Consider the following 14,026-nt stretch of genomic DNA (forward strand, 5'->3'; position numbering starts at 1 on the left):
ATGTATGTGCTAAAAATTGAGGTAGTTTCAGGACTTAAGTGGACCACAAAGGGGGATTGAACGGCCACCATTAAAAACATATTGGGAGCTGGAGAACGTCCACCATATATATAATCGATGGACGGTGAGGATATGACCCGTAAATCACGGTGGCCACTCAAAGCTCTGCCCGTTCCCAGCTGGACACCGGCGGGGCTAGGACGCAATCCGCGTCCGCTTTTTACCACCCAGTTCATCCACCGTAGATTAATTACAACAGATCCAACGGTCTAGATAAATCAACCATGGTCCCCACCTGTAAAAATTGAAATCCAGTACACATTCAACATCCACGAGCTGAGTATCATATAGTTTCCAAACCCAATCTCTCCAATTCCTATTTCTTCCCATCTCTCTCTCTCTCTCTCTCTCTCTCGAACAAACTCTCCCAATCTTCCAATCTCACCACCCAATGCCAATGTACAATCTCAAGAGAAGAACCCAAATCCTACTTTCTTCAATTCCAATCTCTACCCTTCTCCTCCTCCTATTTGTATTTCATACAACCCAACCCAACCCAAAAACCTCAAAACCTTTACACATCCACCAACACCTCCAAATTGCAAAATCCACATGCGAAGGTACTATACACCATGACCTCTGTGTATCAACTCTCTCTTCCATCCCCAATCTCTCCTCCAAATCTCTCCCTCAGATTATCTCCTCCACCATCAATCACACCCTCGACGCCGTCCAACTCTCCGCCTCCAACTGCTCCGGCATCCTTCACAAACTCCCAAAGCTCGACACCCTCCAGAAAAGAGCCCTCGATGACTGCCTCGAGCTCTTCGACGACACCATCGAACAACTCCACGTCTGCATTTCCGACTTATCTCCGAATTCCGCTTCCAAACACATCAACCAGCTGCAAGCGTTTTTAAGCGCGGCGATAACCAATCAGTACACATGCCTCGACGGATTCTCGCATGGGGACCACCACATGATCCGACCGTTGATTAAAGATAGATTACTCCACATTTCACATCTGGTTAGTAATTCTCTGGCGATACTCAAGAAGCTGCCGAAGGAGAAAAAGAAGAGATCGAGAGAAGCGTTTTCGGGTTATGGAGAAATGGTGGATGGATTTCCGTCGTGGGTTTCGAAGAAAGATCGAAGGCTTTTGCAAATGAATGGAACGGATACGAAACCCGATTTGATTGTTGCGAAAGATGGGAGTGGGAATTACACTACAATCAGTGAAGCTGTTGAAGCTGCACCTAATCGTAGTGATGTTCGATTTGTAATTTATATAAAGTCGGGGGCTTATTTAGAGAATGTGGAAGTTGTGAAGAAGAAGACGAATCTGATGTTTGTCGGAGATGGAATTGAGAAAACGGTGGTGAAGGCGAGTCGGAATGTGGTGGATAACTACACTACTTTCAGATCTGCAACCGTTGGTAAGCCTCCCTCTCTCTCTCTTTCTGATAAAAGGAAAATAATCAGCTTCATCCAAAACTTTTGTGGCCCACACGAAGTTTTTAATGGTCATTTATCACTGTTTCTAGTGGTGTGGTCCACCTGTGATCTGAATCTTTTTAATTTTTGGGATCTTGTCCTAAAACGAGATGGGAAAGAAGATCGATGGCGTGGATATGGATCCCACACGGTTCCGCTCCCCTCAAGTAATGCTACGGCTAGGCCACGGTGATGTGGATGTGACATCCACTCCTTTCATCGTTTGCGACGGATCGTGTTAGGACGTGAGACGAAAAATCAGGTGGATTCGGACTCATGTTGGCCAGAGCACTACGAACGGTCACCGTTGAAACCTTTATGGGGCCCACCAAAGTTTGGATTATATGATATTTAGTTTTTTCATACATGAACGGTTGTAATCACGGCCGATCTGCCTCATTTTTTAGCCAATGCCCTTACAATTAGCTAGAAAAATGGATGAACGGCATGGATAAAACACATACATCATGGTGGGCCCACATAGCTTTTCGGGCATGGACGTGCGTAATGGAAGACGCGGATTAGCTACTGACGGGTTGAGCAGCGAGACTCGCTGCTGAAGTGACGTCACCAAGTTATGGGTCCCACCACGATGTGCATGTGTTGTATCCGCCCCGTCTATATATTTGGAGAATCGTTTTAGGACATGAAACAAAGAATGAGATAGATCCAAGTCTGTAGCGGACCCCACCACAGAAAACGATCTGTAACGGACCCCACCGCAGAAAAAAGAGACTGACGCCTACCGTTGAAACCTTCCTAAGGTTCACCATAATTTTTATTTAGATCCAACCTATTCGTTAGTTAACAAAGGCATCAAAGGAGGGAAAATACAAATACCAGCTTTGATCTAAAACTTTTGTGGCCTTTAGGAGTTTTTAATGGTGGGCGTCACTCTCTCTACTGTATAATATGATGGGTCCACTCGAGGTTTGTATCCGACTCATTATTTGTTTCGTGCCTTAAAATGGTCTCTCCAAATGAATGGACGGTGCGGGTATAAAACATACCATACATCATGGTAGGACCCACAGAATTTGGTGTCGTCACTTCGATCAGCAGCGAGTATCGCTGCTCAACGTGTCAGTGGCTATCCCCGGTGATGGAGGGCCGCTACCGAACTGAGTCCTGTCTCTGCACAGATCGCACGTGATTGACGGGGCAGGTTTGAGCGCGTGAAGTTTGACACGTGTCGTAAGCTGCACGGGACTTGACTATACATGTGTGTGGAATTAGCAAACCGCTCTTTACCGTACGCGGATTGCGTCCTACCTCCGCTCGTCTCTAGCCACGAAAGGCCGTTGTATGTGTGGCCCACCGTGATTTATCTGTTTATCCCTGCCGTCCATCCCTTTTCCTTCGTACCACACAACATATCACGCTTACATTTAATGCATCTTGCATTTAATGCCATGTGCATGCAACCAAGATTATTATTTGGTGTGGTCCACTTGATCGTTGGATCTGCGTAATTTTTGTACTTAAACGAAAAGGTAGGGACGGCATCGATAAACAGATACATCAGCCTACCGCCAGATACATCCGCGTCTCTCTATACCTAGCCAAAAAAAACTTTGATACTTGGAAGATTGTGATGGATGATATGCGGGCAAGCACACGAGGGATGCTAGTAAATCAAACTGAATCACCCAAACTGCGGCTCCCAATTTAGATAAATCATGAATAAAAATTACAAATATTTAATTATCTGACATCTTATTGACGCATTAATTAGACGGGTAAAAATGCAAAATGGTCTTATTTTTATAAAAAAGTGTCCGGCAATCAGAGATTGGGGACGTCCGTTCAATCAATCTGTTTGGTAATAATGGCTGTGAAGATGTTTTCCACAGTTTGGATTGAGTCAATGAATGCCACGTGCATAATTTCTATACGCCTGACTATCGTCCACCGCCAGAATATAAAATAACTCCACTTTTACTTTATTTGGCAAATGATTGTAATAATGGAACTGTCTGTAGTTTCTTCGGACGCGGTTTGGGCAGTGAACCAACGGCGCGGAATGCGTGCTACCCCACCGTCTCCAGCCACGCACGGGCAGTTCTGTGGGCAGTCCCACCATAATGTATCTGTTCATCTATGCCGTCCATCCCTTTTCTCAGGTAATTTTAAGGTATGATAACAAAAATACAGTACATCCAACGTTAAATTAGACCATACCAAAGATGACTCTTGCATTTAATGCAGCTGACATCAACCAAGCTTATTATTTTACGTACACATGCCTTAAAATTATCTTAGAGAAGAGATAGACGGTGTGGATTAAAAGATATATCACAGTTGACTTGCCTACAGTACTGCCCGTTCGGGGATAGAGACCAGAGAGGGTCGGGGGTTGTACCCAACCTGCGTCCGTGAACCAAACACGGTAAGCTAGATGGTGTCAAAGTTTTGTAGGCCACGCTCGATGCATGTGATTTATACATTATATTTATACATTTTTTTTTAAGCTCATTTTAGGGTATAATATTAAAAATAAGGCAGATCTAAATCTCAAGTGCACCACACTATTCGAAACAGCAGGGATTGAACGGATACTGTTGAAAAACTTTTGGGAGGATGGAAAATAAACATTAGAGTGGCCCTTATGAAAATTTTAACCGTGAAAGTTCAATCAATACTATTTTCTTGTAATGTGGTCCACTTGTAATTTGGATTTGCCTTATTTTTTTAGCTTATAACATAAAATAAGAAGGAAAAATGGATGGACGGCTGGGTAAAACACAAACATCATGGTGGGGCCCACAGCTTTAACACCAGCTAGCTGGCTGGTTTTGGGATAACTAGCCACACCGCAAAGTTTTGGGTGTAATTTTAAACTGATGGCCCACCAGAGTGTTGAATCATACTGATATTTTTTTATCAAGAAAAAAAAAAAAAAAAAAACAAGAAAAAGGTGGAGCATCTGATGGACGGAATAGATTTAATGCACGTTAATTTCTCCTGCTCCCACACGCAATCGCTTACCTTCAACCAAGGCATGACGCATGCGTGATAAGTGCGATAAGGGATCAGGGCGGTTAGCCTTTTTGTTGTTTTAATAGTTAGAAACGATAATCTTGGAAGCGTGGCATTGGATGAACGGTCTAGATCCTCGAGATCTTGGCCATATGCAGAGTATGAGGTATGTTGTTGTACGGTAGTTTCCACAGTGTCGGTTGTACGATGACGATCCCACAGCTATGTTCCGACACGCGGGCTATGGTCCCAATGTATCACATGCGTTCCAACGAATGATGATTACATGAGTTCTATCTGCGTGGGCCCCACGGGAAAAGATATTCGTCTGCTGTCGCGACATACCGAGTGCGCGTGACGCGCACTTCGGAATCCAACGAAAAGTAGGGAATTTTATAGATTAAAAATTAAAAACTTTTTCGTTCCGATGCCTTTGTCAAAATGATTTTAAAAAGCCCTCTCTTTTATCTAGTAACTATCATTGGAGTACGGGGTGGGCCTCACTTCATGTTTAGGTGAAATCCATCCTCACCCCTCTACGTTAGATCCATCCATGATTTAGCTGGGCCACACGTTTAGTAATAGACTACGTGACAACACTCATCCACCTAACTAATTCCTTTATTGCATAATGATTGCATGCATTAGATGGGTTTAACGCTATTATTGCACAATGATTAAATGTCTAAAAATACTATGGTATTTTAGCCATATGGGATAAAAATTTTGCTACGGCAAATTATTGGATTAAGCATAATCTTGTTTGATGGACCATGGAATTGTAATCATCGAGCTAAATTGGTGGACCATGGAATTGTAATCACCGAGCTAAATTCACAATGGATTCACTTGTACACAGATAATATCATGCATAAAGGGTGTATATGGGTAGACGGCATGGATAAACACATGCATCAATGTGGTGCTCACATGTGTAGTGAATTTTAAAATTCATTGAAACCTCACGTGGTACTAAATGCAATTTCATCCCAACTAATTCTAACCTTTTCTATCCTCCCCAAACGCATTTTATAGAATTTGCACAGAGTAAATGCAATTCCAACCCACCTAATCCCATTTAATACCATGCGCCAAACATTCCCTTAGTGTAGTTTACAATGGGTTGAGGTTTATATTTTATCGTGAATTTAGAGTGAATTTTAAATATTAATATTAATTTTGAGGTTTTAAATTTATTTGATGTGACTCACTTCATGGGTTAGTTCACCTTGGATGGATTATTTCAGAAAGGATTGATAGGTTGTGCGTCGCATAATAATACTGGATAAACAATCATGGTCAATTTACAGTGCACCTTCTTTTGGTTCAACCATGTTAGGAATGTATATGTGACACATTCTACATATGTGGCCCACTTGAATTACAAGTTATATTAATTATTTTTAGTAGTAAACCTGACATGAGATTGCATACCTAATGATCGAAGTGGATTACACATTACAGTATGGTTTTTTGAAATTTAAGTGTCAATGTCCGTTCTCACAACCAACTTTAGAAAGGTAAAAAAGAGGTCCACCCAAGATTTTTATTTTCAATGGAAGTACAACTTAATGTATATCTGACATTCACTCTAACCATTAGTTGTATAATCCCTCGCTTAGAAATGCTCACCCATGATTGTTTAGGGTTAGAATGAGGTGATTATATGAATCCACTCTAACCATTAGATTTCACACAAAAATCTAACTCCAGCGCCCTAAATTCAGGTCCATTCGTGATTCATTAGAGCCACACCAAATGAAAAGTTTGGAAGGTGAGCATTGCTCTCTTTATGGGTTCCAATAATGTGGTCCACCTGAATCATGGATGTGGCTGATTTTTGGAATGTGAGCCTAACATTGGTTGACTCACTTGATGGTCGTGGTGGATTTCACATAAACACCACCGCGGGTCCACCCAAGTCGCCCATCCCTTTGCTGGCATGGTTAAACGCGAATCGCCGTCTAGTAAATCCCAGAAACGTGTTAGATGTTATTTCAAGCTTCCTGTACATTTCCAAGATGCATACATGTGTGAGATCTGGCCCGTCCATATGGTGGGTATCTTGTTGATATTTAGTAGCCCAAAAATACGCGCCAGGTGTCATCATCTGCCGTGCATTACGTGCATTCAATGGGCATGGTTGGTTATTCGTTTTCTAGCTGTCCGCTTTTGTGAGGTGTTAGGCTCACCTGAAGATTAGACCATCCAGATCACCGGGCTAAGTTATATTTACTGGTCGACTTGACCAATCAACAGCCCAGATCTCATACATGTGTGTCATGTATGGAGCAATTTTGTTTCGCACGTGCAGATTTGTACTTACAAATAGCATCCGGGGTCGTTTCCCATGTGGTGTTTATTTGAAAAACTATCACACGTGGCTCATGATCGAGATTGTCCACTCATGGGCCTGATTGTAGATGGCCACGGCAGAAAACCATTGGTATTGGATGATCCTCGCCATCCATCTGACAAATCGAGATTTGCCTTTTTCAGTGCAGAGAAGAGAGCTACGTGGAGGCATAACATTAGGCCGATCCAATACTCAGGTGGGCCACACCATGTAAAATCATCCAACAACCTCTACAATCCCATGGTGTGGCCCACCTGAGTTTTAGAATGGGCTGATGTTTGGGTGTCCAGTCATCCTGGTGGAGTACATCTTCTGAATGAATTGGATGGCATATAAAAAACACAGTCAGTCCCACACACAATCTGAAAGTTTTTAATGGTGGACGTCCCCATCTCAACCGTTCATGTCGTGTGGCCCGCCTAATTTTCGAACCCACCCGAGTAGAACATGAGGGGCCTACACAAGATGGACGGGTTGGATTTCTGTCTCGAACTCTTAATCAGTCAGCCAAACACAGGCCTGTGTGAACTAGCACCCTGGCTAATCTGTATCAAGGTTTACAGATACAACTCATCCGAGTTGACTCAGAGTCAGTACAATCCCATCTGGTTCGATACACCGAGTCAACCCGACTTGGAAAAGTCCTGACTCGACTCAGGGCTGAATGAGTTGATCCGAGTCACCAAGTCTTTAAACCATGATCTGAAACGACTCTATTGAAGTAGGCTAGCCCAAGCTCATTCCTTTCCCTACTTCAAACCATTCTACATGGGGTATCAGATGGGCTTGCTTAGCCCAGTCCATCTTTGACCAAGCCCACTTTCAGTGAGGTCCAGCCAGAGCTGCAAGGCCATGGCTTGGATGCTGGCATGAGTTACAAGTGGGGCTGAAAGTCGGGCAGGTTCAACCCGACCGACCCGTGACCGACCTGACATTAGATTGGGCTTGGGTAGGATGTATCGAGTTCGATCTTATGCTTGGGCTATACAAACACCAACCCAATAAAACTTGGGTCGGGCTTAGGTTGAGGTCTCAGGTTGCCTGACCCAACCTGAACCCGATCGATATATAAGTTACTTATAAATTATAATTAAGCGCGGATCGTTTGTGTTCAAGGCATAGGAAATTGAACCGGTGGGGCTTCATTGGTCCACCTTATTTATGATGACTCAAGCTAACAAGATATATCGGATTTCTCTCTCCCAAATATATTGTGTGCTACGCAACATGACTTTTAAATGAGTAGTTGTACTATATTTTATTCTGTTTGTTTAGAGAAAATAAAGTTCTTTACAATAAATAATTACATACATAATTAATAAAATCATAGGTACAAAAAATAAGACCTGTATTAAAAATATAATAAAGTAATGTAATAACGAAAATATTAGCATGTATCAACCTGGCCAAACCGACCAAGCCCGCTTGGGTTGGGCTTGGGTTGAGAATTTCCAATCCAAGACTGGCTGGGTTGGGTTAGGGTTTAGGGATAGGAACCTTCAGTTGGGCTAGGGTTGAGCACCAACCCAACAAACCCGACCGAGCCCACTTGAGTTCGGCTTGGGTTGAGAATTCTCAACCTGAGATTGGGTTCGTTTGAGGTATAGGAACCTTGGGTTGGGCTAGGGTTGAGCACGAACCCGCCCCAACCCGCCCAACTTTCAGCCCTAGTTACAGGCCTCATAATAGTGGGCCCATGCTGGCCCAACTCATTTAAGATAGTGGGCTAGCCTGCACAGACCCCATAACGGTTGTGCTAGGCCAGGACTCACCTCCTTAGCTCAAGAACAGAAAGAATGCATTCCTTCTTCTTCTTCTTTCAATCTAATTGGCAGCTTTGCCGCAGCTGTAGTTGGTTCTGGATTCCTTGCACGCGACATTAGCTTCGAGAACTCGGCAGGACCCAGTAAACACCAAGCGGTCGCATTAAGAAGCGGTTCTGATCTATCGGCATTCTACCGCTGCAGCTTCGTCGGCTACCAAGACACCTTATACGCCCATTCCCTACGCCAATTCTACAAAGAATGTGACATTTACGGCACAATTGATTTCATCTTCGGAAACGCAGCTGCGGTGTTCCAGAACTGCAATCTCTACGCTCGTAAGCCAAATCCAAATCAGAAGAACATCTTCACTGCTCAAGGAAGGGAAGACCCAAATCAAAACACTGGAATTTCAATCCAAAATTGTAAAGTGACGGCTGCAGCTGATCTTACCTCAGTGAAATCATCATTTAAGACATACTTGGGCCGTCCCTGGAAACAGTACTCAAGGACCGTTTTCATGGAGTCGTTCATCGATGATCTAATCGATCCGGCCGGATGGTTGGAATGGTCAGGTGACTTTGGATTGAGTACCCTTTACTATGGTGAGTACATGAACCATGGGCCCGGCGCAAACACCTCTAGTAGAGTGACATGGCCAGGTTATAGGATCATCACTAATGCTTCAGAGGCAAGGCAGTTTACAGTAGAGTATTTCATTCAAGGAAATGAATGGCTCACATCAACTGCAATTCCATTTGTATCAGGTTTGAAATAAGGAGTGTGTTATTCTCTCACATTCTATTTCATGCTGCATTGCATTTTTTAGGTCTTGTTCTTCTCTAAGATGTTGTATGAGTTGTTTCATGATTCAATGACTATGATGCTATTTAATGCTTTAATTTATGGGTTTTAATGAAAGCTAGGAAAAATTGTGTTTGGGTGTGCTATTGCATTGAATTGTGATAATTTTCTTGATGCAGAGGAAATGACCAAACTGTAGTTTGGTAGTAATCTTAATGTGGAAGTAGCCCTCAAATTGCAATTACATTCCTTTCAATCTCAACGGATGCATGGATAAAAGAGAAGAGTCTATCATCGTCTTCTCAAAAATAGCTCTTAAATTCATTGGGAAAGAAAAATTGTAATAAATATAAAAAAAAATTGATGTTATTGAGCGAAGTACTGATGATAATGCATTTGATGTGCTTATATAAGCAAAAGCAACCCCAGAATCATAATTTGACTTGAAATAAGAGACTTTTCCAAAATAATAAAATTACTAAAATCGTAAAAAGATGTCTAATCCTACTAAAACTTAAAATAAAGAATCCGAACCACAATTAGACTCTTAAATTCTTAAATATAGAAAAAAAAAAAAAAAAAAATGGGGATAACTCAAAAAAGTAAGTTTTCGAAGAAAATAATAAGTTTTAACTTAAAATCCTAATTTTACTCTGTAACTGATTGAATTTTGCATAGTTATTTGGGAGCAAACTAACCTTAGATTGTTAGCTTGGGTGTAGGGTTTGTTGACGTCTTTTTAACAGTATGTCATGCCTACGAAATGGATGACCGGGAGCAAAGTTAAGGCCGTTGGAAGTTATAGTGCATATTTATGCTGTTTTTCCCTTAGTTGGTACCTTCTAGCCCGATGTTTCGGTCTTTCTACCATCTGTTTTACATCACTTTGGAACTAATTATGAAATTAACTTATTTATCTAACGCCTTCATTTTTAAAAAAATAATAAAAAAATAAAAATTGCAATTTATCATTTTTACATACGTTATTGAGTGGATTACTGAAATTTCATTATAAAGTGTCCAAACATGCCCACACACCCTTGGATCAGTTAATAGAGTGTCATTTTCTCATCAATTTGATGTCCCATGTGAACAAATCAACTGGGCCCACAGACGCCTATTTCTGATTAACATTCATCCAAGTCACTAGGAGCCTAGGAGTAGAAATTTAGCTGCGAAGACAGCAGGCGCCAAAGGTTCGAACAAAAAATGCTCTCTCACATTGGTGTCGAAGTGGCATCCATACGACGAAAAATGGTGGATAGTATGGATTTAATTTTTAAAAAAAATCAAACCAAGAAATTTCATTGAATCGAACGGAGTATGTAATGGATGATAATATAAACCAGTCAGTTGATACAGTCGACTAGGCTGAACCTGGGCTGTTTGGACAAGCTTGAGCCCACATGGGTTCAATCCATTTACACTCCTTCCAAGTTCTTGTTACTTAGTCCACATGACCTTATTATGGCTTCTAATGGGCTAGACTTGGGCTGGATTGAGGTCTGTCCCATCTTGCCCCAAAAAATAAAACCTGACCCCAAGCCCAGCCCAGGCCTGTGATGAGCCTAAACAAAATGGTCTGGCCCAGCCCGGAAGACCTCCGTATGTAATTTTGTTGCTATAGGAGCTGTACACGAACCGAGTTAGCTTGGTTAGCTCACTCAACTCCACTAGAAAAAGCTTTATTTGACTTGGTTCAAAATTGAGTTTGAGCAGAGTCAAACTTATTTTTTTAGCTTGAAAAAATTTCGAGCCAAGTTTTTTTTTTTTTCTTGGGTTAGCTTGTTAGTACACACACTCCATGTTAGCCACCCCCACTAAGGATCGATAACAAGACCTCAAGTGTCGACATGAGGTATCTCCACTCAGTCTGCCAATTGAGCTATGGATCTGGGTGTTTGAGCCAAGTTCAAGCTTGCCCGAGCTCGACTCGACTCGGATCGAACCCCAACTTGAATCGAACTCGGATTGAACCAGTTCAATGACTCGATTATTTTGATATTGTTGTTACTCAGCAAGTGTTCGATGGTATGACTCAACGAAGTGTCAACTGGTGGTGGGGAGGATATAGATATGAAACAAATACCCTTGTATCTTGATTTTTATGTTGCTTACTGAGTGTTTGATGAAATACATGTAACCAGTGTTGTTGATTTACATTCCATGAGAAATTAAAGGTGCACTCCATGTGTTCGAGAAAATATTGCGGAGGCTTGATCTTGGCTTGAACTAGCCAGCTAGTTAGGCTCAAGGACTGAGCTGAACCAAGTTCGAGCTAGGGTCAGCTAGTAGCCGAGCCGAGCCGAGTCAAGTTGTGCCAAGCTCGACTTGGTTCGACTCGTGTACACCTCTCCATCTATTATGAAATTCCACAGCCCCTTTCAGTTGCCTTATACTCGGCTTTTTGTACATATGACAATATCGTAAAAAATCCGAACTGATGGTCCCGTAGGCCTTACCTTGGATGCTCTGTGTTCAATAATTCAGGCCAAATGGATAAATTCTAGCCGTTGGATTGGATGAGTTCTTAGTTAAAAGATGGACGGTCAAAGGAACTTTAGTTTTAAGTCCTTCGATTACAATGGTTAGGATTGTAGATCAGTGCGTTCATCGAGGAATGGCCCATCTAAGGTATAGCTTACCTAATGATAGGTTCTCATCTTGTACACGTTTGCCTCGTGTGCTGAAAGGAAGTCACCGGAGGGTCACCCCAAGGAAAAGGGCAAATGCGAATAGTTGTGCTCTTGGAAAGTGCACCTGCATCGAAGTGGATTGGGTATACTGAGTAAACTTTGTAGGGTCCATGGTGATGTATATGTTTTATCCACACCATTCATCCTCCGTTTTACACCTCATTTTGGGGCATGACACCAAGATTGGAGCGTATCCAAATCTCAAGTGGACAACAAAATAAGAAATAATGTTAATTGAATGCCTATTATTGAAAATTTCTTGGGTCCGTAGAAGTTATTTATCAAGTTAATGTTTGTGTTTTCCCTTTATCCATGTTTGTGTGACATTATGAATAGGTTAGACGACGAATATATTGGGACTCGCAAAAGCAGTAGCAAAATCAAACAAAGTAATTACAATTGCACAAATAAACCCAACAAGAATGTATTTTGAATTTTATGTGTAAAACTCTTTCAAAAAACATTACGGCACAAAATAACAAATGATGCACTATGAAAGAAATGTTACCAGAGATAGTAGATCTTATTGATTCTAATAACTCTCGAATCTCCTTTGAAACTACTAGTTATGCCCTCAAGCCTTTAGAACAACTTAAAAAGTTATAATTCTCTCCCTAATCCTAATTATATTCTATATATACCACCCAATCAGAATAGGAAATAAATTGTGCACTTAAATAAAATTATATGTGCCTTCGATAGGTCCCTCGGTGGTATTGACAGCCATTAAGGACTAGTCGATGACATTGAGTAATAACCTCCAAACTCGATCTCAACTAGGAATTTTTTTAAATTTTCTTGATAGGATCGAGCATCCGTCGATGGCATCAATATATGCTTAATGAGATCGAGTAGTCTATTGATAACATCAATAAACCCTTTTACAGACAAATTTAAAACATTAGACAACAAAATAAACACAACCATGGGCTCTACGAAGGTTTCAACTGTTGATGTCATTATCCTTATTCTTTTTCGTAAGTTTCCACTTAAGCGTTGGCTATGCTTCAATTTTGTGTTCTTGTAATAAAATGAGCTGAAAAAACGGATTGGCAACGTGGATAAGACATATACATCTACATTGGGCCCCACAGTCAATACGTAATCCACTTCCACATGCATCATCCCTCAAAAGTCAAAACGAGGCAGATGTGTGAAGATTAGAGCCGCCCATCAAGTCATCCTATTTAGTAGTTATTTTGTGGACTATTGGTGAACAAATGAAATGAATGGTTAATAGTAACAAATCTAATGGTGCAAAATCCGACACCCACATGATACGTGCTTTTATTTTGATACAAAACAACAGTTGTTATTCGATTAGATGAATTATACAAAATAATCTTCTTCAAGATTTTATAACATAACATGCAAGATAACTATTGTTCAATAAAAAAAATTTTATTCTTTTTTTACTATCTAAATAAATTCTATGAAATGAAATTTAATTTCTTTTCAAAGCTTATAAAAATAATATTACTATTTTTATATACATTCATGAATATTATATATATATATATATATATATATATATATATATATATATATATATATATATATATATATATATAAGCTTGCCCGTGCAACACCTACGGTAGGGATTGATTGATGAACGGCCCTCATCTCATGCATTGTTTCCACATGTAAGGTGAGTATACTTTAAAACTCACTCAAGGGAGTCCGTTATGAAATCCTCTGCAAAACACGGAAACGGATTGGCTACTCCCCCGCCACCATCCCGGTGGCTAATGGTCGGTTCTCTGTGGGGCCCACCATGATGTATGTGTTTCATCCATCCGTTCATCAATTTTTAAAGATCATTTTAGGACTTGATCTCAAAAATGAGATGATAAAAATCTCAGGTGGACCACACCACAGGAAAGGAAAACAGTATTGATTGGATATCCATCATTAAAATCCTCCTAAGGCCTACT

At 41.0% G+C, this 14,026-nt stretch overlaps 1 protein-coding gene across 1 annotated transcript; it reads left to right on the top strand.

Annotated features, from left to right (window-relative positions):
- Positions 1–364: 364 nt before the first annotated feature.
- Positions 365–9,540, top strand: LOC131225462 (pectinesterase-like). The gene is made up of 2 exons (XM_058220988.1): positions 365–1,436; positions 8,676–9,540. Exons 1-2 carry the CDS (start codon positions 452–454, stop codon positions 9,368–9,370), a joined length of 1,680 nt encoding a protein of 559 aa, XP_058076971.1. The 5' UTR covers positions 365–451; the 3' UTR covers positions 9,371–9,540.
- Positions 9,541–14,026: the final 4,486 nt, after the last annotated feature.

The sequence above is a fragment of the Magnolia sinica genome, chromosome 14, assembly GCF_029962835.1.
Source record: "Magnolia sinica isolate HGM2019 chromosome 14, MsV1, whole genome shotgun sequence".
In the NCBI taxonomy this organism is placed as follows: domain Eukaryota; kingdom Viridiplantae; phylum Streptophyta; class Magnoliopsida; order Magnoliales; family Magnoliaceae; genus Magnolia; species Magnolia sinica.

What these genes read in the sequence shown, in the direction of transcription:
- LOC131225462 (XM_058220988.1), top strand. Translation starts at nt 452, where the DNA reads ATGCCAATGTACAATCTCAAGAGAAGAACCCAAATCCTACTTTCTTCA. An exon ending in TTTCAGATCTGCAACCGTTG is followed by an intron (nt 1,437 to 8,675) that starts GTAAGCCTCCCT and finishes GCTTTGCCGCAG; the next exon opens with CTGTAGTTGGTTCTGGATTC.